The following is a 23,021-nucleotide window of genomic DNA, read 5'->3' on the forward strand; positions in this document are numbered from 1 at the left end:
TGTGTTGGCTTCTTCTGTACACCACCTGTGTTTCTCTTTGTGATAGATTTACGGTTCAGAGTGGCGTGCATTTACATTAAATCCAGGATCCCACTGCACACACACACACACACACACACACACACACAGTCTGGTAATTCCTACGTCTGGTGCAGAAAATCACATATCTAGTTACCTTAAAATCCAGATCCTTTTAGTTCATGGAGACAATAACTTGGATAAGAGAGATAGTAAATCGTACACCCCGCAAGCTCCAAAAGAATGCTCATGTTGCTCTATGTCGGCTGATTTATAGATTAGAGTTGTGTCTATGGAAGGTTGTTTTGTTCTTTTTCTGCCCACTCGGGGTTTAAAATGAAATCATCCTGCTTAAAGGTTATTTGTCATTAGTCACCTTTCTGTTCCATGATCGTCTTTACGTCATGCATTTAACCCAAACGGATGAAAAGAAGGGGAGGAGCTCTAAATGTTACCAAAGACCTGAATCAGGAACAGACTTTCTTTTGTTAAATCAAAATGTATTGCATGTTAACTGCCAGACAAAAAGTATTGTTTTGAGGTAAGACGGAGAATAAAAAAGTTGTGTCTATTTTATTTAGATGGAGCTGCTCTTTAATTTGCACATCCAGCTCAGGTGGGTTTTCCACTGTTCTTTGTCTGATCAAGTCCAACATTTAATTTTTCCGGATGCCTCAAGGCCGTCTTTTCTTAACAGAAATGTCGTCATTCTCCGCTCGAATAAACATTTGTAAAACAAAACGCACCCAAAACTTATGATACTCATTTGAACCTTTAGTATTTGCCACCTGCTTTGTTCATTACCGCCAGAAAGATCACTTCTGCCCTCGTCTGTCAGCATCCGTTTAATGTGCCACACCGCTTCCTTTAAAGGAGCCGTGTGTAGCATTCAGCTGGATCTGGTGGCAAAAAGACAATGCCACACACACACACACACACACACACACACACGGAAAAAGTTTCCGTTGGTTCCAATCTGCAACCACAACTCTAGATTCCAACATCAACCGTTAAAAGACCCTTCTGAACCATGAAAGTTTCTCTACTGCACACGATCATCCATCGTGTCATTTGGGCTCGTGATCATCCTTAAGCGTTCGTTCATTCATTCATTCATTCATTTTACGTGAGAATGGCAAGTGAGATCATTCAAAAAACAAAAAATTAAAAAAGGAGAAAGCTACAATTTCAAAGAACAAAAGAAATAAATGGCTACTGGTAATAAATAGCTAAAAATATTCATATGTTTTTTGGCAAATTTTGCAGAGTGTCCAGCTCTCCACAGGCTGAGATAATCTACCACCAACAATCCTTACTGGAGGAATTCTTTCTAATGGTATCAAAAACGGAACAGAGGTATGGATTATTATATTACGAGCAGGCTGCTGTTACCAGAAGCAACAGGAGTGCATCCTGTCTGCTCTGAAGACATCACACTGCCCTGTTGCTTCCTGTGTGTGAAAGTGTGTGTCTATTTCTGGACATGAGAGATGTCTGAACAAATGAACAAAAGAAAACAAGACGTACCCTCAAGAGAACCGGAGCAGCTGGGTCTAATCCAGAGACGAGCCCCTGACCGGCCAACACATCATAAAAATCCAACAAACACAACACACGCCCCCACACCCACACACACACACACACACACGTTCACATAAGACATAAATAACAGCTCAACTGTATGAGTGCATCAGAATATTACAGCTAAAGGGCCCCACAGCAGCAGCACCAGGAGGTACAAACTTTTACATTGATCCTGGTAAAAAAAAAACACACACACAAACTAGAGTTACTCAAACGGTCTCTGAGTGACTTACCCTTCTTTCCACGCTTGTCTGCCCGTGCACAGTCCTTCATTCCAGCCGGGCGAGTGTGTTCCTCCAAGTTGTTTCGTCTTAAGATGGAGGCAGAAACTCTCCAAGCACAATTCCTTTGCTCTGAGTTCATGTTACTCGGAGTCCACCGGGTCGGCTCTGCTCCTCGCCAGCTGATTTCTGCACAGGCTGCGAACACGGCCGCATTGATAAACAACCCCGTGGGAGTGGGAGAGAGCAGTAAGTGCAACACACACACCCACGCACGCACGCACACGCACACACAGGTGCATGCTGACTGCTAGCGAAGACAAACAGAGAGGCAGAGACAGCTCAGAGCGGCTCAGTATGAAGCGGCTCCTTTGCCGGTGGTTCTCCTTATGTGGGACTCCAGCCTCCCTGCTCCTCCTCCTCCACCTCTCCTCCCTCTCTCCCCAACTGCTCCAGGACAGAATGGAGAAGGACTCCGACCGCTCTAGGGAATAAGACCTGTAACCAGACCTTCAGCTCTTCCTTACCAATACTTTTGTACACACTACTATGTAGACTAGAAGTGAAACTGAATCTGTGATGCTCTACAAGTGGGTCTAGAAGTTACTCAACTTGTTTAAAAGGATCAGATGTTGCTCTCAAAAGAGATTGTTTGCTTGAGCATACAACGCTCATTTTGAACAGAGCTATCACGATATGCTGAAATGCAAAATGCAGTAAACAGCTGCGGTGATTTAACTAATGCGGTACTCTCCCACCAGAAGGATTCTTTAAGCGACGTTGAGGAACAATGCGACAGTGATAAGGAGCGTAACCAGCAGGCAAGCGAGGGGGCCCATCACGACGGTGTTGAAATTTCTGTTTTATAAAAAGAGGCAAGGGGGCCCGCGAAGGCTTTTGGAAACATTACTCAATGCCTCCCCTGGGCAGAGGCCGGCCTCAAACGGATTCCGCTAACTCTCACTTACTGAAATACTCTGAAAGACCAAACACTGCTCACAGGGGTCAGAGCAGAGCTGGAATCTTTTTCACTAAATCGAAAAAGTAAATTATATATTTGTATTAAATTAGTTCAGCCTGTAAATCGGGTCAAAACATGCCTCTTAATAAGTGGAGCTATTTGAGCCAAACTATCAGACAGACGTCTCGATGCTGCAATGCGTTCGCGTCCCTCTGAAGACAGTTAAGGATCCCGAGGACACGCAGTGGCCTCACTAACTCGTGACAGCGGAGTCAAACCGTATTAGTGGTCAGGATGAGTGGCTCCGTTGTTACAACGTCTAAATCCGTTGTCATACAAAAAAGAAAACAACTTTGGTTTAAAATAATCCGAGCCATCCCCAGACATATTTATATATTTGACTGCTACTAAAGCAAGTAGCCCTGTCACTTAAAAAAAAACATTTTGAATGAATGAGAACAATTACTTAATTTAGCTAAAGTATCTTAATCCTGTATTTTTATTTTATTCATTTTTGCATTAATTGACATTCATTAAATGTCAACACTTTCAAGTTGAAATAAGTGCAAAAACACATACAAAATAATTTACATAAAAACACAACACTAATCAATATTTGTTTTTCTTAACAAAAGGATCCAATTATTATTCCACTTTACGATTAAATTCTACTGTTTTGATTCTCATTGATAAGCAGTTTTCAGCCATAAAAGCTGTGATAAATAAACTGTACAGTGGGAGACAAAGTAAGCACCGAGGGAGCGTCTACCAACTAAAGAGCCAGGTGTTTCCCACAGGAGATGGTTCAAAGCCAAGAGGAAGAGTGAATATTTCATTCAGAGTGAATGACGAGTTTTATGTTGTGTGTAAATAGAATATGTACAACCACCATCAACTATTGGCTGAAACATGTGCGAGTTGTTATTAAGGCTTGTTGTGCTGCTGCCAAGTGGCCAAAAACGAGTCACTGCAGGTGAAAGTAAAAATGACAGATGTGTTCTGTCATGTCAGAACACATCAGATAGTCATCGGTTTTTATCTATTCTAGAGGGTACTGCGCCGGCTCAGAGGACCAGGTTCCTCCTGCTCCGTTTGCTTTTACAAGGGTTTGTTACATTTTAAGCACAACATTTCTATATATTTGCATTGTTGTACTTCGATAAACAGAAAACTAGAAACGGTAAATGGGGAATTATGACAAATTTGTCAAATCATTTTTTGAGAAATGTTTTTGACTTATTTAAGTATTAAAAAAAGGAGTACCCAGAATTTTAAAATATGCTTTTGTTTGAAGAATATTCCAATGGAAATTACACTACAATTAATCAATTGTTAAACAGATTTTTGAAAATTAACTAAACAATTTAGGATAACTTCCCTCTATTGAATTTAAATACCGGTAACAGTAGCATATTAACTCACTACATATATTCCATGTAGAAAAGACGATTGTCCAATTTGTAAAATCACCAGCTCGGCTGCTCCTTTTTCTCACACTTTCTAACTTTCATGGTTCCTGAACGCTGGAAACAGAAACCCAATCCCAATAAAGGAGTTCAATTACAATTAAAAAAAAGAAAACCTACCTGCTGCCTGCAGAGGTTTTGTTTTTTGCTGCCACCGCCCTTTGACCCCTGCAGGGAAATGCACTTATGAAGTGTAAACCAACATAAACAGTTAGCATCAAGCCAACTTATTTTACACATACTATTTAGAGGAGTGCATGCACATGCTTTACAAGATATGTTTAATACAAAATAACTTACATTGATGCGACTATATTTGGTAAGTGACAATCAGTCATTGGGTTCTGTTAGCAGGTTGTTATGTGTCTGTTCTCAAAACAATCATGCACACTCACTTAACCAATTTAAAAAAAAGAAAATCAGATTAGATTAACAAATAATTTTGTTTGTTGATTTTTTTTTTTTTACCCCTCTTAAAATCATATTATTACTGGTGACCTCTGAAAAAAAGAATAAACAACTTCTTGAATTTACTGTATATGACAAACATAAAAAAGGTTTATAAATTGATGGCTTCGCTCACGTGTGTCTGTGGAGGTAAAGGATCGATTCTGTTATTGGGCGTCAAACAGCACCATCTAGTGGGGTTCACAATGTCTGTTTGTGAGTGAGACAAGTTTATTATTTATCCTTTCTTTTCATACCATTTAGAAATGGTTGTGCAGTGCAGAATTTACGGTTTGGAACAATTCAGTGCACTAAAGGTTTCTTAATCATTTCTGAAAGGAATTAACACTTTAAAGTATTCAAGACAGACTGTCGTATTTTAGGTCAATTTAGTTAAACTTTTTTGAACCTTCAATGTATAGTTATTTCAGGAGAGCTGTGAGTGGCATAAAATGTGGCTGTACGTTAGATTATAAATTAAATGTATTGATAAAGTGAAATTAGTCATTTGTTTGTTGCTACCATTCTGCCAACTTTAAGCGTAAAAAAGGGAGATTTGCCACATTAAAACATGTCAAATATCACACTATATAATTAATGTGGTTATCTGAAATCTTTAAATCACAATCAGCGATTTCTAAAGGATTACATTTTTGTTGACATCAGCTGGGAAACAGCTTAATTTAACTTAAGTTATATTTTAAAAAACAAAATACAGCAAGAAGCACTCACCAGTCAGAGTAGGAAAATCAAGAAAGATGCCATAAAAAACGTTTAAGTTTTCACATATTATCGAACTATGCTTTTTTTAACCACTATATTTAATTACACTGCAGTTAGCAGCACGAGCACTTCTCATGCTAAGAGTGCGAGGCTAAGTGTTAGCATACAAAACCCTGTATGCTAACACTTAGCTTTACTTTACACGTGTTTCAAATACCTCGAAATTAACGATAACAACATCGAAATACGTTTACAGGAAACCCTGCCGGTGGGTAACGTTAACCTTAGCTACTAATTAATTGAATGCTGACGCGTCCACAGATAACGATGACATTTCAGCAGCTACAAACACACATTAAGTTACTTGAGAGAACATAAAGCTTCGCCCGAGAGAGCTGAAATGAGCCAAATGAAACACGCGGGATTCACCACGACCCTTAATCGAAGGCCGGACAGACCCAGCGGTCATTTTGCAAATGTGAGAAATAAATACAGGTGTATTTGTTGAAAATGGATGAATAGTGCTAGCTGCCTTTCCCTTAGTGGACTTGGCATATATTAATAATATACTTTTATTTTTTTTCCAGTGTGACATTTTTTATTTTCCCTGAGCATTTTATGAGTCCGAATGTCCGCACAGAGAAACGTCTATTACTTTGTCCTTCGTTTATTTATTCAACACTGCTCTTCAGCATGTGACAGATATAGAAACTGGTGCTCACTACAGTACAAAGTTATAGTCAATCAAACATATTGGTTAGTATGTTTCTGTCATCCACATCCACTGTCATCGACACTTCAAGACGGACTGCTGACCTAAACGAGACGAAATGTGGGGCTCAATTCAAATGTAAGCTGAGCATGTTGTGTAAATGTTATTGTTATTCAGAGCAACCTTAATTCCCATATGTTTTTACAGAATACATGTTACCACCTGATATTTATAGGCCTTCATAACTCCACAACCTGGCTTTATTCAGTATTAATAGGATGTTTGAGTCGCACAACAAATAATTGGTATAGACAGTAAGCACTTAAATCATCTGACGTAACCAAAGAAATAAAATGAACCAAATATTTGAAAAGCAGTGTGGTTATCAGGCTTAAAGAATCTTAGGCTCATGGTGAAGAACGCACGTTTTAGTCAATGCACCCAACAGCAGTCTGCATTTAATTATATTAATTTGTTCAAGTCATATTTACTTTGTTGCTTATATGGTGGCAAGCAAAACTCAATTAAAGGAAGATTAAAACAATTCATGTGTGCACATTCATTTTAACTTAGGAGAATCACCTAATGGTATGACATTTACAGGAGTGAAACAGGCATCGTAAACTACCCACCTCAGCACCAGAAACAATGATCTGTTCTGATTGTCAACATTTCTTTTGTGCTTTTTTTGCAGGAGGCTCGTAGCTACAAGTTAAATAGTAATTTTTTTGACACATGTAAAAAATATTTCTAATAAGTCTTTCTCATCTATTTCTTGTCACAGTGTGTGAAAAGGAAGCGGTTCACAAACACTTCAACGCGGCCGCCTGAGGAGGAGGAGCCACGGACAGTTGACAGCTTCTTGTGGCATAAAACGTGACTCATCATCAACCATCAAGAAATGTCCACATATCCTGCAGCCCCTCTACATTTTGGGTAAAGAAGTGGAACGTTGAGGGAAACGCGACTGCCGCCCCATTTGTAGCTCATTTTTGCTGTCATCTCAACACAAACTGTTTCTCATTCCTGAGCAGTGCATCTGAATACATTTGCAACATTTTTTTGCACGATGTCTTTGACGGAAGCCAGGCGTGTTTTTTTGTGTGTTTTTTCTTATTTTTGGTAGTTGGGCTGAATCTATAGCAGAAGGGTGGGTTAAAAATAAATATTTTTTCAGCAGTTCCAGTGCCAAAAGATAGAGAGCCAGCCAGCCAATCCTTCAGTCTTGCATTAGCATTTCCCTCCAGTTGAAACTGTGATTGGGTCCATGTGTCAGAGGCAGGATGGGTGGGTCGACCAGCTGCCACACCCCGGTCTCTCCCATTTCTTCACAAGCACAGAAGCCCAAGTAAGGAATCTGCAACAAGACAAGATGTTCATGTTAAAGAAATTGATGAGGAGGAGGAGGAGGAGGAAGGTGAAACCGCAGCAGTAAACGGACCTTTCGGACCACTTGAACAAAGTCCTTGGCGCTTTGGGGGCTGAGGCCTTGTATTTGGCGAGTGCAAGCCTCCAAGGAGGAAGCGTGGGCCACAATCAGCACCGTGTTTCCTGTGTGAAAGAGGTACAGAGAACACGGAACCACATTCCACCAATACCATTAGCTCTCTATACTGTCTATCGGCACGCAGTAGTCGATAATAGGAAGCTTGAAAGGATCCTTCATCCATCTGCTTTCACATAGAGATCAGGAAGTCGTCCGAATGAAACATTTTTGATTTCAGATGCAAAGGAAGCTGAAAACAATGGGCTTGTTGTGTGTAAAGTCAGGTATATGTTCTTTGTGTGAAGCAGGATCCTGATCCATGCAGATTTGTATTATTGGTTAGTTTTGGGTGTACTGTATAGCCACGAGAGATTCAATTTAGAGCAGGAAAACATCAGTTAACTGAAGAAGCATTCAAATGTAATAATCCCAAAAAAAGAAGTTTTCATTTGAAAATCTATTTAAAACACCCAGTTACCCAAGTTTTTGCTCTCCACCAGGATCTCTCGGGTTACTTGGAAGCTCCGGCTGATGTAGTTGTCGTAAGTCTCTGAGATCGCCAGCTTACTTATAGGAAAATGAGGTCTGGGGACAAAATATTAGATCGAAAAGCTCAAAATAAATTGGAGCATCACATGTGCAAGCGTGTAGATACTATAGCACCGGGGATGCTGCGTACCTGTAAGTTGTGTCCACACTCATGTTAGCGGCAGCCAGCTCAGCTGGGGGGATCCAGACAGGTAAACATGTACCTGAAACCCACTTGGTCCATTCAAACAATCCAGGCTCCACACGGATCTTTGTCTTTCCCTCCAGCTGCAGACCTGACAAGAGTGAAACAGAAGAAGATATCTCCACATCCATTTTGTCATTTGTCTATATACATCTTCACATGAAGACCTTCGGTTAAAACTATTCATTGTCATATATGTTTGGTTACCGAATGATGCCTCCCGGTACTGCAGAGATATCTTGATACAACCAGACTGAGGGTTTACGATCCAAAACCAACACTAATAAGGGTCAAATACCATCATGCACTGGCAACTTTTTGTAATGTATGCATCTGTAAACCGTGGCAGCTGAAGAACCTGAATATACTTTGTGCAACGTGTCTGTTGTGCTGAGGTCCTACCCTGCAGGATGTGCTGAGCAGTCTGCACGCAGCGTAGAGAAGGAGAGCAGTAAACAAAGTCAACTCTTGTGTTGCTTTCGGACAGGGCTTCGCCTGAAGTGGACCAAAACACAGTATCATACCATTTTAATCCTTGTGTAAATACTATCTCCACTGTATTACAATGTGTTGTGATAATCCTTAAAAACCTAAATCCTAAAGTGATTACTGTATTTTTTTTAACAACATAAAAATGTACTGACCTACTAGACGGGCTTGGGTGGATCCAAACACAGTAATTGGACAATCCTTGTCATAATCCCGGTGACCTCCGCTTCTAGCTGGCAGGCTGGATGGCATGTTGAGATTAGAGCGAATGTATCGGCCTACGCAAAAATAAATAAAGATCTTACAGACGTTGGGAAATACTACACATAGAAAGTGTCCAATGTAAGCTTATAGTCTTACAAAAAAGTGCCATTAATCTCTCATCCATGCAAACCTTTAGCGTCGAAGCACTGAGTGATCCAGTGCTTCCCAAACACCACATCCATCCTCTCGCCATGGCGACACACAAACAGCCTCATCTTGGACGGGGACGACTGACTGGTTGGCCCCGGCACCTGAGGCAGAGATGAGCATTACAGAGACCTTCCCAATATGAAATCGTAAGCTACAGCTGGAAGCAGCGATGCAGCCTAATGACACATTTGTTTTTCTGCAGCCAACGGGAAAAAAAAAAACCCTGTACCTGCATAGGAGGACACTGGCCAGCCTGGCCCGGAGAAGCCGTAAAACTGTCCAGCAGACTGTCGCCCAGCTGCCCATCAAATAAGGACCCAGCCACGGTGCTGCCGTAGTTAGACGGAGAGGTGCAGGTGGTCATCGAGTGAGACCTGAGGATCGGTACACGCACAGAGACTTTGGTCACGTAACACTTTAAATACGACACCGTCACGGCACGGACTAAGACAGACAAGGAGATGGACATACAGCAAACTCCCGTAGACACACAGCATACATTATGTGAGCTCGGAGAAATGCACGAAGGAGCGAAAGTAGGGCGCAGTTCAAAGTCAGGGAGTAACAGTGGATTAACAAGTATCGAGAAGAATGAAGAGGAAGGAAGGAGGGAACAGGGAGTGTAGTGATGTGGGCGTCGACCAGTCAAAGGGCTGAGCAGACCAAGAAGATGATTCATTATCTTTTCTTTCCCAAAAATCTTCCCATTCAGCTTGAAAACATTCCCGCATTTGTGTACTTTTGTCTTTAAACTGAAAACCTCCCAGTACGACCCCTAGATCATCATGAATTAGTATTTTGCTTTCATCATCACATGGGGATGGACACCTCCTTACCCGTGGAGGACCCAGGTGTCGGACTCGTCGGCGCGGTTGACGTAGTTCTCGGGCAGCAGCCCCGACAACCCGGTGGCCAGCGACGTGCCGTACACCCAGCCCTCGCTGGCACTGCTCTGCTCCGCGGGGGCCATGAAGATGAAGTCTCCCGGCATCAGCTCCAGCTCGTCCTCATTCTGAGGCACATACGGGTACATGACTTGCAGTGTCTGCAAGAGGGGGGGGCAGGCAGATGGTCAACAGCCATTAGACAAAAGGCAGTGTGGCATTGAAAGGTCAGATCCTGAAAATTGAGATAGTGATTGGAACATTTCCTTCCCGTAATGTCAAACTGAGAGAAAGCGGTCATTTGGAAAGTAAACAAACCTCGTGATTAGCGAAGCGAATATCGCGAGACAAGAGCACAGCCAGCCAGTCGCAGCCTGACGACACATCCACCGATTTGGCCAACTTCTCCAGGGTTGGGAGGTGACTGGTTTGGAAGTGGTATGCCAAAGTGACATGAAGTTGTTTCTTATGAGGCTCAACATGGACATCTGGACAAAACGAGAAATGTGCACCAATTCATATTTAGTTGTAAAATGCAAACGTATCGTCTGCCGATACTGCAGCTCCCAAAATATCCCAAAATATGCTTATACTGCTCACAAATATCAATATCGGAAATCTTAAGCAGGTTTGGCAACAATAACCATGTAAACAGAGTTCCATTCAAAGGGACCAAAGGGGGTCTCGAACCTGCTTTGGCTGTTGCTTCGGTGGCAAAATCAGACGCGAAACTCTTCAGCACCTCTGCCATCTGCTCCTCCACGAAGAGGCCAATAAAGGTGGAGGAGGTGTAGAGCTCCAGCGGGAGGGGCATGGGGATACGACCCTTCCACTTGGCCACGGTGGTCACGAGCGCCTCGGTCAGCGCCTCGACCTTGTCGTCGGCGCACTGAGGGCAGAGAGAAGCAGAAACAACAGGTCATCGGCTGCATAACGGCGAAAAGAAAAACGCCGAGCGCCGACGCACGCAGACACTGACCATGAAGAACAGGCAGAGGGTGATGTGGGGGAAGATGTTGTGCGCCTTGTTCTTGCCACAGGAGACGCGGGACTGCTGCCAGAAGTGCGAGAGCTGCTGGAGCAACGGGCCGCTGGGCCGCAGATACAACACGTACTCTCTGGGCAGAGGGTCGTCCAAGAACGGGTCGTCCACGTGGGAGAAGAGCCTGAAGCGGCACACAGGGAGACCCCAAAGTGGTGAGCGATAGGTGGACCCCAGGAGTGGGGGGGTGACACAGTTGCAATTGCACAATGACGCACTTCACTGGGTCAGGGGATGTTTGATTTACCGAGTCCGGTTTCTGTTTGCATTTGCACCGGACATCAATAAGTGTGGAACTATAAAGTGTGTGTCGCTCTCACCAGTCACAAGCTGCCTGGACATTTTTCCCTCCTGTCGAAACCAGAGCTTTCAAGCTGCAAACAGAGAGAGAGATCGATCAAAGCAAAGTCACAAAATCAATAGTTTCTCTTCCGGGCCGTGCTTATTAGGAGGAGATTGCTGTGCTCCCTCGTGACAACGAACAAAAGCGCAAACATCCCGAGAGAGCGGCTGAGTTATAATCTAGGACAGGACCTCATTTTTCATGCCAGAGTTCCATGAAATTAGCATTGATGCTGATTTGAAAAATATTCTCTGCAACAAATGTCAAAGAATATTACAATTTCATTACGAGCAACTTCGGTAGAGGAGTGCTGCTCTATAGAGGACAGTGGGAATCCACTCAGTCTTGTTTGACGACTCAATTTCGCGGCAGCCGAATGTCAAAATATTAAGACACCATAGATATGAAAATGAGAAGAATACAACACTGCTTCGTCTTTTGGTGTAATGGACATTGACAAGGAAAGAAAAGCCCAGCTGCTTTATTCATCCGCGTCACTTCATAAACCATAACATTTCTGAAACAAGAGCTGATTGCCTGATTACTCTTGAGTGCTCAAAATCTAATTAGTGTCTTTTTATAAAAACCTGTGGTATTTTGGGGCGCCTCTGAAGGGATTCACTGATTCCAACAGCTTCCTTCAGTTTCCAGAGGAATAACTGGAGTATCTAGATGAGACTTTATTCAAAACATGTAAAGCCTTGTATGCAAAGATTAAGCACACATTAGCTAAATCTTCCACTTAATATTGTAAAGTTGTGGCCACAGTTGTGGTCTGTTCTTTCATTTTAAAGAGTCTCGAAGTATAAATAAGTGAGAGAAAATAATACAGGAGCACCTCGCTTCAAAGATGTATTTTTTGATACCTTATCAACAAGTTCGTTTCACTATTGAGCAACAGGATATGAAGCATTGAGTGACTGCACAATGTGTCCACAGCATCTGGCCATTAGGCCTCGACGACATGCCGCGCAATCCCAGCTCCTTTTAGTCCTTGCTGCGTCGTGTGGAAACAAATCATGTCTTGTTTAAAAGGTTTAAACTTATTGCCCCTGTCCTACTAAAAAAAACATGGAACAGAAACCATATTCAAATAAAACAAACAGGCGAAAAGTGCATGCTGTCCCTCTGCAGATGCATCTGGCTGGCCTTCAGTGGCGGCGTGATAAAGACGTGTTGCCGGTTCTCTATGTGTGTCGACGTTGACGCCGTTCATCGCGTCCCTCTAGCTTTCGAATGTCGATGAGCTATTTTTACATTTGCCCCACTGAGAGGGTCCTAGATACGTTCACAGTCCCTGAACCCCCGGGGCGCGGCAGATGGCTCACAGAGAGCTTCTTCTGTAAACTGCTCATGCAAATAAATGCAGGCCGAGAATGAGTGACAGCGTAGATAAAAGTAGACAGAACTTGGATACAAGTCTCCTGTTTGCTCACCGTGGTCCGGCCTACAATTGCTAACCGACTCCAACAGCATTTTTCCTAAACTTACCTACAATATAAACCACTGTGGCATGTGGAAGGCTGGAGACAGACAGTGCTGTTATTCAGAGGTTCCACCTGGTGCTCAGTGGAGGAGGAAAAAGAAAGGGATTTTTCCCCAGAAAGCATGACGGGATTACAAGCAGATGTGACTGAGACGTCACAAAATCCAATCCAGGCTAGAATATTGGATTGCTTCCTTCTAATCTCTGTTATTTTATGAGAGGGCACTCTTGAGAAATAAAATAATAGAAAATGGTCAGACAGAGGTTTACTTGAATTTAAAATCGGCTTTTGGGTTGTCAAAATGACTGGAGACCCTGTTCCAGGCATAAATAATAATACTTCAATCAAACGGGAGATAAAGTGTGACGTTGCTTGCGATTCTTTACTCATTGATTCGAAATGCAATACAGGAGTGTGGAGGGTTTAGCTCCTGTAAGTAGATTATATGGCTTATTGTAGTGGTAAGAGCACTTTAAGAGAGTCCGCGTCATGACCAAGACAAGTGAGCATTGACCAAGATTTTGAGGGGTTAAAATCAAGATCAAGACCAATGTAGGGCAAGACCAAGACCCCTCTCCATGGACATGTGTGCATCTGTGCGTGAGCCCTGTTGTTGTGGTCTTAAAATAAACCAGGTTTAGGTTTTTGTCTGCTCGACTCCAGGAAGATAAAAATGGGGTTAGGAGTCCGATAGCAGACTGAGACCTTTGAAATGTGGCCACCAATTTTCACTTGCAGAGAAACCGGTGAAAGATTGTTATGCTTTTAAATTGTTCCTGTGAACCTGTTAACTGTGGCTTTGCATGGCTGCTGCTGCAGCCTTAGAGTTGTCTGTTACTCATATGGTTAGAAAGAGAGAGTTCGTGTGAACGATTTGGGAGGCAGTAAATACAGCTACATAGCAATTTAATCACACGGGAGACCTGTGGCCTTCACAGACAGTCACAGTCATTTCAAAAGACGAAATTGTTTTTGGAAAGACACCTCAGCCATTCATTGTTCCACCAACAATAATTAACTTATGACTCATAAAAATGTTAAACACATAAAAGAAACAGCTGTGTGTATTTGTTGTCTTTTTACCCTGTCAAGAATAACATCTGTTTGGATGTTGGATGTTGGATTACTCTTCTCGAGGCAAAAGAAAGCAGGAGAATTGACATGTGCGACAGCTTCGGGGAGCAGTTCCACAGGCGCCATCTCTCTCCTATGGGCCATCCGGTCCATGTTTACCCCCCCCCCTCTTTGTATACAACATCTGCCATTTGACACTTCAAAAAATTATCTTTATTAGTTCTTAGTTGGTGTTTTAACTGAGTATTCATGTTCCACAATTGTTGAGACTCTCCTCGATCCCTGCAGCGAACCCGCAGGCCTCTTCTTGTTCTTCTGCTCTTAGCAAGACAGAACCGAGAGAGTTATTTATAAACTGTATTTCCTGTTTGCAGCAAGACAAAGATAATAAAAAAGCGGTTTGACAGTGCTAGGGCGAGAAGTCACTCTGGATTTGGCTTCACGTCAGCTGGACTTTGTATGAATTACCTTGTCCGAGGCTTTCATCTCTTTTGCACATTCACCATTTTTTAAAGTGTTTTCAGTTCCTGTTTCCACATCTTACTCCACTGGAGATAAGATGTGCTCGATGCTTTTTATGTTTTTTCATGTATGTAAATGTTATTACGGCTGACTTTCTTTCAGGCTGCTAGAGAAAGTTGTCACTTTAAATTGAGCAAACATGAACACTTCTCATAGTCTCTCATGAGCGTGAGCACTTCATATTCCTGTAAAACTTTGTGTTTCAACTTTACTGTGGTAAGAATGACGAATACATTGCAACAGCTAAGTATAAGCCAGGAAGGAAAAAACAGAAACCAGAAAAAGAAGCCAAAAGAAACAAGCATCTAGAACTGACGCTAACAAAACCATGTCACCCTGCTTGAACATACACACATCTACATATTCCCACAGGCCCCTCCTCGACGCGGCGCTATGGGCGGGCGAACACTTCCTGTTTACGAGCCGACAGCGAACACTCACCACTAACCACTTATCGCTCAAACAGCGGCGAGACTGCACCCTAAGAAGAGCTCCGTCAGCAAGCGGAAAACCTGCTTCCCTACGTGGCGTTTGGCCTGAAGTGGGCCCGGTGGTGAGCCCCCGCCGAGGCCAACACCAGACGTCACGGCCTTCCTCCACCTTTTCAACAGCCCATGGCTTTACAGCAGATCTGTTCGGGGGGGTGTGCGTAGAGGACACAAAGACCAGGGGGATGGGGGGGGGGGGGGGGGGGGGGATGTGCCAAGTTGTAATGTTTTAAACAGAGTCATGGCGGTAAAGCAACATTCACTGACTCACGTAATAACGGGAAACGGCACAGCGTTGGTAGTTGGGACACTTTTGTAATCAACACTAAATAAATAAACTCCCATTATTCACAGTATACTTAAAAAGAAGTTAAGATAATTTGATATTGGAGCAGGTGAATGTCTGCGGATAATACATTAACATATTTTAGAGCACATATGTTTGGTACACCTTGTTCTGTGCTGGCAAAAGTACATTTAAATTGTATTGTAGTCTATATTTGAGCCTTTTCCTATTTTTCCACTTGTTCATGTTTCTAGGAAAAAAGGAAACATTCAAATCCGGAATTTGACTTTGGCCTTCTGTCATTTGCCACATTCACTGTGACTTCACAGTCACAGTAGATTTGTATAAAAGAAGGAACTAGAAACAGTACTGTCCCAAACAGCCTAACGTATCTGTCAAAAAGGCCCCGGGCGGCGCAGACACACTTCAGACTCCTGTGCAAGCTACCACCAAGAATCCAGACAGCTAAAACTGGCAATAACGGATGCAAAAAGTAAACTTTCCACCAATGTTTTTAATGTGAAATAACTAAAAACACTAAAGTGAAGTGAGTTTAGTTTGAGCGCGGCAAATGGCAAATCAGCTTTTCCTTCTTACGCCGCTCTCTTACGTATTTGTGGCCACTGTTAATTAACAATACTTAAGTAAGAGTGAATATTAAAAAGAGTAGTTTGACAATTGGAAGATACATGTATGTAAAACTGAACTGGCTAACAGCAGTGCAGCTCAAATACAGCTGATTAGCCGCCGTTAGCAAGGTCAGACCGGCTAGCTAGCTCCAGCAATGCGCTACACTGAGCTAACAGGCAGCTAGCAGTAACTTATTATTTTTGACGAATTCTCATCAAGAAAGGAAATATATATATATATATTTTATATATATATATTTATATATATATATATATTTATATATATAAACTACTCCCGTTAACTGTGGGAGTGAGTGGTGGAAATGTTGTGAGAATTTTTGGTACCACAGCATTTTGTTCAGGGTCCCTTACAGCTCTTGGTGTGTGACACTCACTGTGACACTTTCTCATAAGCTGACAGAGCAACGTTTCAGCAGCACGTCTTCAACAAAGCTCGCCGTGTGCAGCCTTTTGTCTGAATCTTCTTTTCCTCTTCTCACTTCATCATTTCTGCAGAAGCGAGGCCGAGCAGTCCACAGGGGACAGGAGAGAGGAAGTAAGAGATTGACACCATTAATCGAACTGTGTGCGCGTTTGTGTGGCCAAAGATGCTTATGATAACATTCCTCGCCAGGTGTCCGCCAAGCTTATTAGGTTGAACAAAAAACAAAGTAATGCTTCGGTTTCCGACGAAAGATGAAGTGCAGAAAGGGTGCTATTTTTACCGCTGAACAAGTGACGTCAGCAGAGACGAGTCAAAGTGCACAAAGAAAATATTTCATGAGAATAAATGAGGCACGGTGCCAAGAATAAGGATGTGTCTCACTGCGCTCTTTGAAGTCCCAGGATGTGTCATTTGAAGGGAACAGCTTATGCTGGACGGCCTTGGTTTGTAGGCACGTGGGCGCCAAAAAAAACAACGCTTATGACCCCCGAATCATTTCCCCCCCCCCCATTCTGATTAGACATCGTAAATGATTTACGTCCGATAAATAAAAAGTATGAGCTTTATAGTCTTCCGGCCTTTTAATAGAGAACAACTTTGATGACTCAGAGTATTAACCAAAGTTATTTTCCTATCTGCGAGCGACATGTGAATCTCCCGCTGAAGCCGCCCCTCAAACCTCCGTCTCCGCAGAGCGCTCAGCAAAGGTCACAAGCTACTACGGAAATGGGCGACTTCCTCTTGGCTGTCTCGGGTACAAGCTTCTGTTCTGGCAAGATGCATGTGTAGACCCCAAAGTGTCACATTCATGCATGACGTATGTACAGTATATAGCCATTGAGTTAAGTCCTTTTTATAAACTAAAATGGTGTCTCGTGATGCTTTTTTTGCATGCTGTGTGAAAGCGGGGTCGAGACATATGGTTGTTGTAGTTGAGGCAGGGGTTGTGAAACTGGTGTTGATGGGAAAAAAAACTTTGCATATACACAGACTTCCTCTTCAACGCAGACAAAGGTAGATGTGTTGCAGCTCAGTAAACCCCGGGGCTTTGAAGTCTTCAGTCGAGAAGCACGACGAAACCGACAATAAGCATGAAAGAGATTAGTGGCGATCTGTGCGTAATAAGCACAGTACAGAAACGTAAAGTGAGAGTGATCTCTGCCATAATCTGTTGTATTGAATAAAATATATATCTCGTTTTCTAGAAATTAAATTCTGGGTAAACATCACAGAAACTTTCTTTAAAACCACTTGAAACCACTGAAGACTTTTCAGGCACAGTTGTGTTAGAGTCCTTAGGTATAGTCCCTCAGGACCCCATCATTGGTGCAGTCTGGTGTCAATTATTCAATCATCAGAAGATAAAATCAGCGCACCTCTGATGTGAGGATTTACTGCTTTTTTTTTGTGAAATGGTCAATTGGAGTGTTGGTTGGGTAAAAGCATCTAGTGTCAAAGTGGGCTCTTTTTATAATGTTCTGAAATTCAAATAACCCAACAAATTCAATTCAATTTCAAAATAACAGATTGATCTGTAATTACTGCGTGTAATTACAATAATCAGTCGAACACGACAGACAAGCCATTATGCTTCAGCTAGTATTGCCTAATTATTTTCTGCTTTAAAAGTATGAAATAAAATAATATTTTTGGTAAATGTCAACATGCCGACATATAAAATAAATCTAAAACCAGCCCCAATTTCAAATGTTACGGTTAAAGTGAGCACCAAAGTATAGGGGTTACATTTTCCAGAGACAGTCATCACTGTGAGAACATATTTCATTGGTCTAAAACATCACACGACATTGCCGCACAGCCTAGCGGGAAACGTCTCTGGTTGTATGCCTTCATCTAGAGATTGGTCTCATTCTAGTCGAGGTTGTTACGTTTTGGTCATCGACTTCCTGTTTCCCTTGCTCACAATTGGCACGTTATTCCTCTGTATAACAAAAGAAACAAAGCGCAAACAAATCATCATACACAAATCTGTATCCTGCAAAATATGAACTAAATGGGTGTGTATTTCTTTGTATTCTACAAAGCTGCAGGTGACTCAGAGGAGCCGCGGAAACACTGGCGGTTTATTTGGGTGTTATCAGCTCGCTTTTCAAAACCGCTGAGCACGTCGTTCGTCTAAAATCGAAGCGAGGCGAAAAAGTACAAAAATACAACAATTGTAATTTGGGTTCGTTTGTTCAGCCAACCGGCACAGGGGCTCTTCAGGCTTTCAAGTGTCGCTGGCCATTTTTAAGGCGTGACTCAGTGACGCCCCGAGCATCGACGTGTAACGACATCATACTGCGCGTTTCTCGTTTGAAGGTCGGGGGTGATGAAGGAAAAAATAACAACAAATAACAAAAAAAGATATTTAACCCTAGAAGGACGTACCCATTACACAAGTGCAGTTTAAGAGATGTCAGATAGCAAGATAGTTTACACATTCAAAGGGAAAATCTGATTAGTAATCATTAAATAGGATGTATAACATCATAAAAGTCAAAACAAATAAACGGTTTGATACGTGTATTGAATTTACAGCATGTTCAGATTGAACTGCAATGCTTTATTTTACAGGTCTGCGTTTTGTATTTGAGGAAGGAGGATAGTGAAAAAGGCCAAAGCAAGTCATCGTCCAACCAAAATAGGTCTCTCTTTACTTTCTTTCCCAATCCCAGCGTTCTATAACTAAACGAAAGAAAAACAAAAGCATTAAAACTCTCTGTCCAGCTCTCAAACTTGCTTCTGACCGTCAGTGACGATCAGAACGAGGAAAGAGATCACTGTCCATCCGGCTCCCGAATGACTCAGCTAGAAATTCCCCGAATTGAATTAAAGGGGCTGCTTCTCTGTGTGTGTGTGTGTGTGTGTGTGATTCATGCTCCCTACCGGTTTAAACTAACTCGTCAAACAAAATGAATCCCTTGTTCCCTGGAGTCATGAGTGATAACTGATTTATCTCTTATTCCTTCACCTCCTCCTCCTCCTCCTCCTCCTTCTCCTCCTCCTTCTCCTCCTCCTCCTCCTCCTCTCGGGAAGGGGGCCGATAACAAAACATGCAAATCTGATTTTTAAAGTTTCACTGCATTGTGTCTGGTTTGGTGGCTGAAATAGAGAATAGCACCGGACAATCGGCGAGAGGATTCAGAAATAGATTTTGTGGAACGAAGTATGAAAATCTGTCAGGTACTGAGAGTTGCCATAGAGTGTCCGGCCAAGTCAACCCTTGTTTACATATTCATTGATCATATGGATTCTTTATTAGAACCATATGAAATCTTGCACAACAGCTTGCGTACATACATTTATTTGGAGTTTCTTTGCACCTGGTGAGTCTCCCATAATCCCATTTAGGCTCTCCGAGCTTCCAAATACTACAACCACCAGCTAGTTGCTGCCTCTGCCTCTCTGTGGATACGCAAATATGGACAATTTTCAAACATCCTCCAATCAATTCTGTATATTACTACTGTAATAACTACTTTACTATAAGCTCCAGCCAAAAACAACAGCACACACGTCAGGGTGATGTGCGTGAACATTGCGTAGCCCGTCCTGTGCCGCGTACGTAGCCCTCTGTACGGGGTTCCGTCTTTACGTCCTCTTGTGGTTTTTGTGTTTCCACGGACTCAAAGAGGATGGCGCTGAATTATTCGGCTTCATTTTAATTTGATAACTTTGATCGTAGTGTACGATGTCAGCGGTAATAGATGTTAGTCTGCAAATGAAACCAACGACAGTCACTCATATTGTCTGGTTAGGAGGAGAAAGAGAGCTGCAGTCTGGAGCGATGGAGGCAGGATGACCATAGCCAGCTCTGCAGGAGATACATTTTGGAGCTACGTAGGCAAAAAAAGTGCCAACAATTAGTTATTTTATAACGCTGGAGGACTTTTACTAGGTTTTTACTTTCAACACTGCAATAGATCTGGTGGTTAATCACGGAGCCTCGAGGCTCAAATTGAAGCTTCTTTGTTACATGGGGCACAATTTTGCGGCATGCTGCACACACAGAAAGGCTTTTGTGTGAGATGGCACTCGGGCTAGACATATATATAATGTGTCACTGATAACACAAACTATGAGAATGAACATTATGATAGTAGATCATGTGATTAGATAGAGTTCATACATTTGAAGGAGACTGACATATGAAAACTGAGGCGTGCAGAACTTCTATTAGAATTTGAAATCCTTTCAGCGCCAGAGATTTAGGTGTAAAAGGATTGGGGTTGGTGCTAAACAGGTGTAGCTACAGGATATAAATAGGCTAAGATCAGGTTACAGTCATATGCATGGATAATAGACACATTATTGGAAACAATCTACCACAGTGTAAACCAAATGCTTCAGCACACGTTCATAAGGTGACATATTTTCCATGCAATTACATCATCCGTACACTACATTCACGAACCAGAGCTTGTTTCCTGGCAACACTTGCCTCCCGGATGAATGAGAAGACGAAGATGCAGGAATGCCCACTGGATCGGGTTTTCATTGAAAAATACGGAGAGCTAGCAAAGTAAAAGTGTGACTCAGAAAACCCTCAGCATGTCTCATATGTTTCCTTTGCAGTAAGAAATATGTCCAAAAAGAAAAGAAACGTTTGGACCCATATGGACGCACAAGGCATCGCACCTTTTCGAGCAAATGCTCTGTTTTCGTTGCATTGGTGGTGGAAAGTGTGAACAGTAACATTAGTGGAGCAAATGTATTACATACTTATTACTAAGTAGTACTGCTGTTTATTTGAGTATTTTCAGAGCTTTTCATGCTTCTCTAAAATGGTTCCTACTGCACAACATTCAAACACATCGAGTCGTAGACGGAACATACAATACATGCATGCATGGTTGTGGATTCCCCCACGGCGTTACACTACTTCACTTCAATCACTTTTTAATGGGGTCATTTGACATGCATGGCCCCATGAGACACGTCTCCTCTCCTCTGCTACAGAGATGCTTATTATGACAGCGAAGAGACACGAAGAGAGACATGCAAGCAGGGCTGCTGCTGCTGAGGAGCCCGGTCCTACCACATTACAATAAGATTGTGTCACATCGTGTGCGTGCATGTGTGTGCATGTGTGTGTGTGTGTGTGTTGGGACAGTGCAGCTGTGTACTCACGCCCTGGTCTTGGGGAAGCCCATGGACAGCAGCACGTCCAGAGTGGACCCATGTTTCACGGTGCTCGGCCGGCTCTGCCGCTGCCTCCGCGGCGTCACTTTGGCGTACAGTTCCTCTTTAGCTGCCATAACTCACAGCTCCATCGGTCGGGCGGCTCGCAGACTCTTCGGGTATGTTTTCATTTATTCAAAAATAAAAAATAAAAAGAAGAAGAAGACGAAGAAGAGGGATGGAAGCGCAAGACTGTTCAAACGAGGGCGGCTTTGAGTGAGGCAGAAGTATGTACACAACGCCGAACCTCCCGAAGGAAACGCTCGCAGCTAGATCGAGCTGCCTCCAGACGGGTCGCACATGAAGTCAAAACCATCAGCAGGGGGTGGGGGGGGTCAGCCATGGGAAGTCACTTCTGCCCTCCCAGCCGTGCCCCCGATTCACGGTCCCCGACCGCGGTGAACATGTTCCGCTTCCTGCCGCCGCACACGCGCACGCGATCGACGCGAATTGATAAAAGATATCAGATGCTGCGCGAGCCTCCTTCCCCACACGGTGTGTTATTTATGAATGGATCCCGAGTGGGCGGATGATCAGCCTTTAAAACGTTGCAGCTCTTACTGCGCGGCCCCTTTAGTTAAAGAGGCAGGACGCGGATTTGTGACAGAACCGGAAGTGAGTTGTTTCACGCGGAATATGGGCTAACCTGAGAGCAATATCGACATTTTCTCGGTTTGAATCATTGTTGTTGAACTCGTGAGCCGAAACTAACCAGGCAGTGAGATGAAAAGCGTCGAGGAGGTAACGCCAGGCGGTGGAAAAAGTCTCACTTCCTGTCTGGAGAAGTGGGTGTCATCCTTTGCGCATGCGTAGTGCAAATCAGAGCGAGCAGCACGCCGTCCTCAGTTGCCACAGCAACTCATGGGTGGCAAACTTTGGAAACATGTCGAAATCTTTCGCCCATTCAATTGAGTGGTTATTTTATTATGAAAATTGCCCATTATTAGTAGGGACAAACTGTTCAATCTTTGTTTTCAGTTTCATATGAACTGGGCACAAGACAAAAAGGAAACCTAATTGTGTATCAAAAATAATTCTTGCACCCGATTACTGTACTGATAACATTTGATTTTGACATTTTCGGAGTTGAATTTATAGATTGAAACAATATTATATATACATAATTTACCTTAACTGATAACATTAGTCTTGCCATCATATGAATGGGTGTGAAGCCCTGAATGATGAATGCCAGTGTTACGGAAAAGCACTATAAAAGTACAATCCATTTACCATTGCTTGGTCATATAGAAGTACGGTCTCAAACAGCATTATGTAGAGGAAGGGTTATAATGCAATTGGGTGCCCGTAACAGTCGATATTAACTGGGTTAACCGGGTCCTCTAGCAATTTGCAAGGAAGATGTCAAATAAACGTGTCATA

General features: G+C 42.8%; 1 protein-coding gene and 1 long non-coding RNA gene across 4 annotated transcripts in view; both read right to left on the reverse strand.

The window, feature by feature from the left end:
- Positions 1-2,021, reverse strand: part of LOC144410194 (uncharacterized) — a 53,786-nt gene extending 51,765 nt beyond the window's left edge. Inside the window, exon 1 of one of the 2 annotated variants that reach the window (XR_013468081.1) lies at positions 1,836-2,021. This is a non-coding gene — a long non-coding RNA (uncharacterized LOC144410194). The remainder of the gene's footprint in view (positions 1-1,835) is intronic. The other variant, XR_013468080.1, reaches the window with a different exon arrangement.
- Positions 2,022-6,071: 4,050 nt separating this feature from the next.
- Positions 6,072-22,528, reverse strand: ubash3ba (ubiquitin associated and SH3 domain containing Ba). Of its 2 annotated transcripts, none has more exons than XM_040181723.2 (14): positions 21,588-22,528; positions 11,501-11,554; positions 11,118-11,304; positions 10,829-11,027; positions 10,457-10,626; positions 10,091-10,299; positions 9,484-9,628; positions 9,235-9,355; positions 8,996-9,118; positions 8,754-8,846; positions 8,298-8,442; positions 8,097-8,203; positions 7,574-7,683; positions 6,072-7,489 (listed from the first exon to the last, which is right to left on the reverse strand). In XM_040181723.2, the coding sequence occupies exons 1-14, from the start codon at positions 21,713-21,715 to the stop codon at positions 7,352-7,354; spliced, it is 1,929 nt and encodes a 642-aa protein (XP_040037657.2). In that variant the 5' UTR covers positions 21,716-22,528; the 3' UTR covers positions 6,072-7,351. The 2 variants fall into 2 exon arrangements, with proteins under 2 accessions (XP_040037657.2, XP_077961293.1); XM_078105167.1 differs by lacking the exon at positions 21,588-22,528 and adding an exon at positions 15,048-15,243.
- Between the last annotated feature and the right edge of the window lie 493 nt (positions 22,529-23,021).

This window comes from Gasterosteus aculeatus, chromosome 7, assembly GCF_964276395.1.
Source record: "Gasterosteus aculeatus chromosome 7, fGasAcu3.hap1.1, whole genome shotgun sequence".
Lineage (NCBI taxonomy): Eukaryota > Metazoa > Chordata > Actinopteri > Perciformes > Gasterosteidae > Gasterosteus > Gasterosteus aculeatus.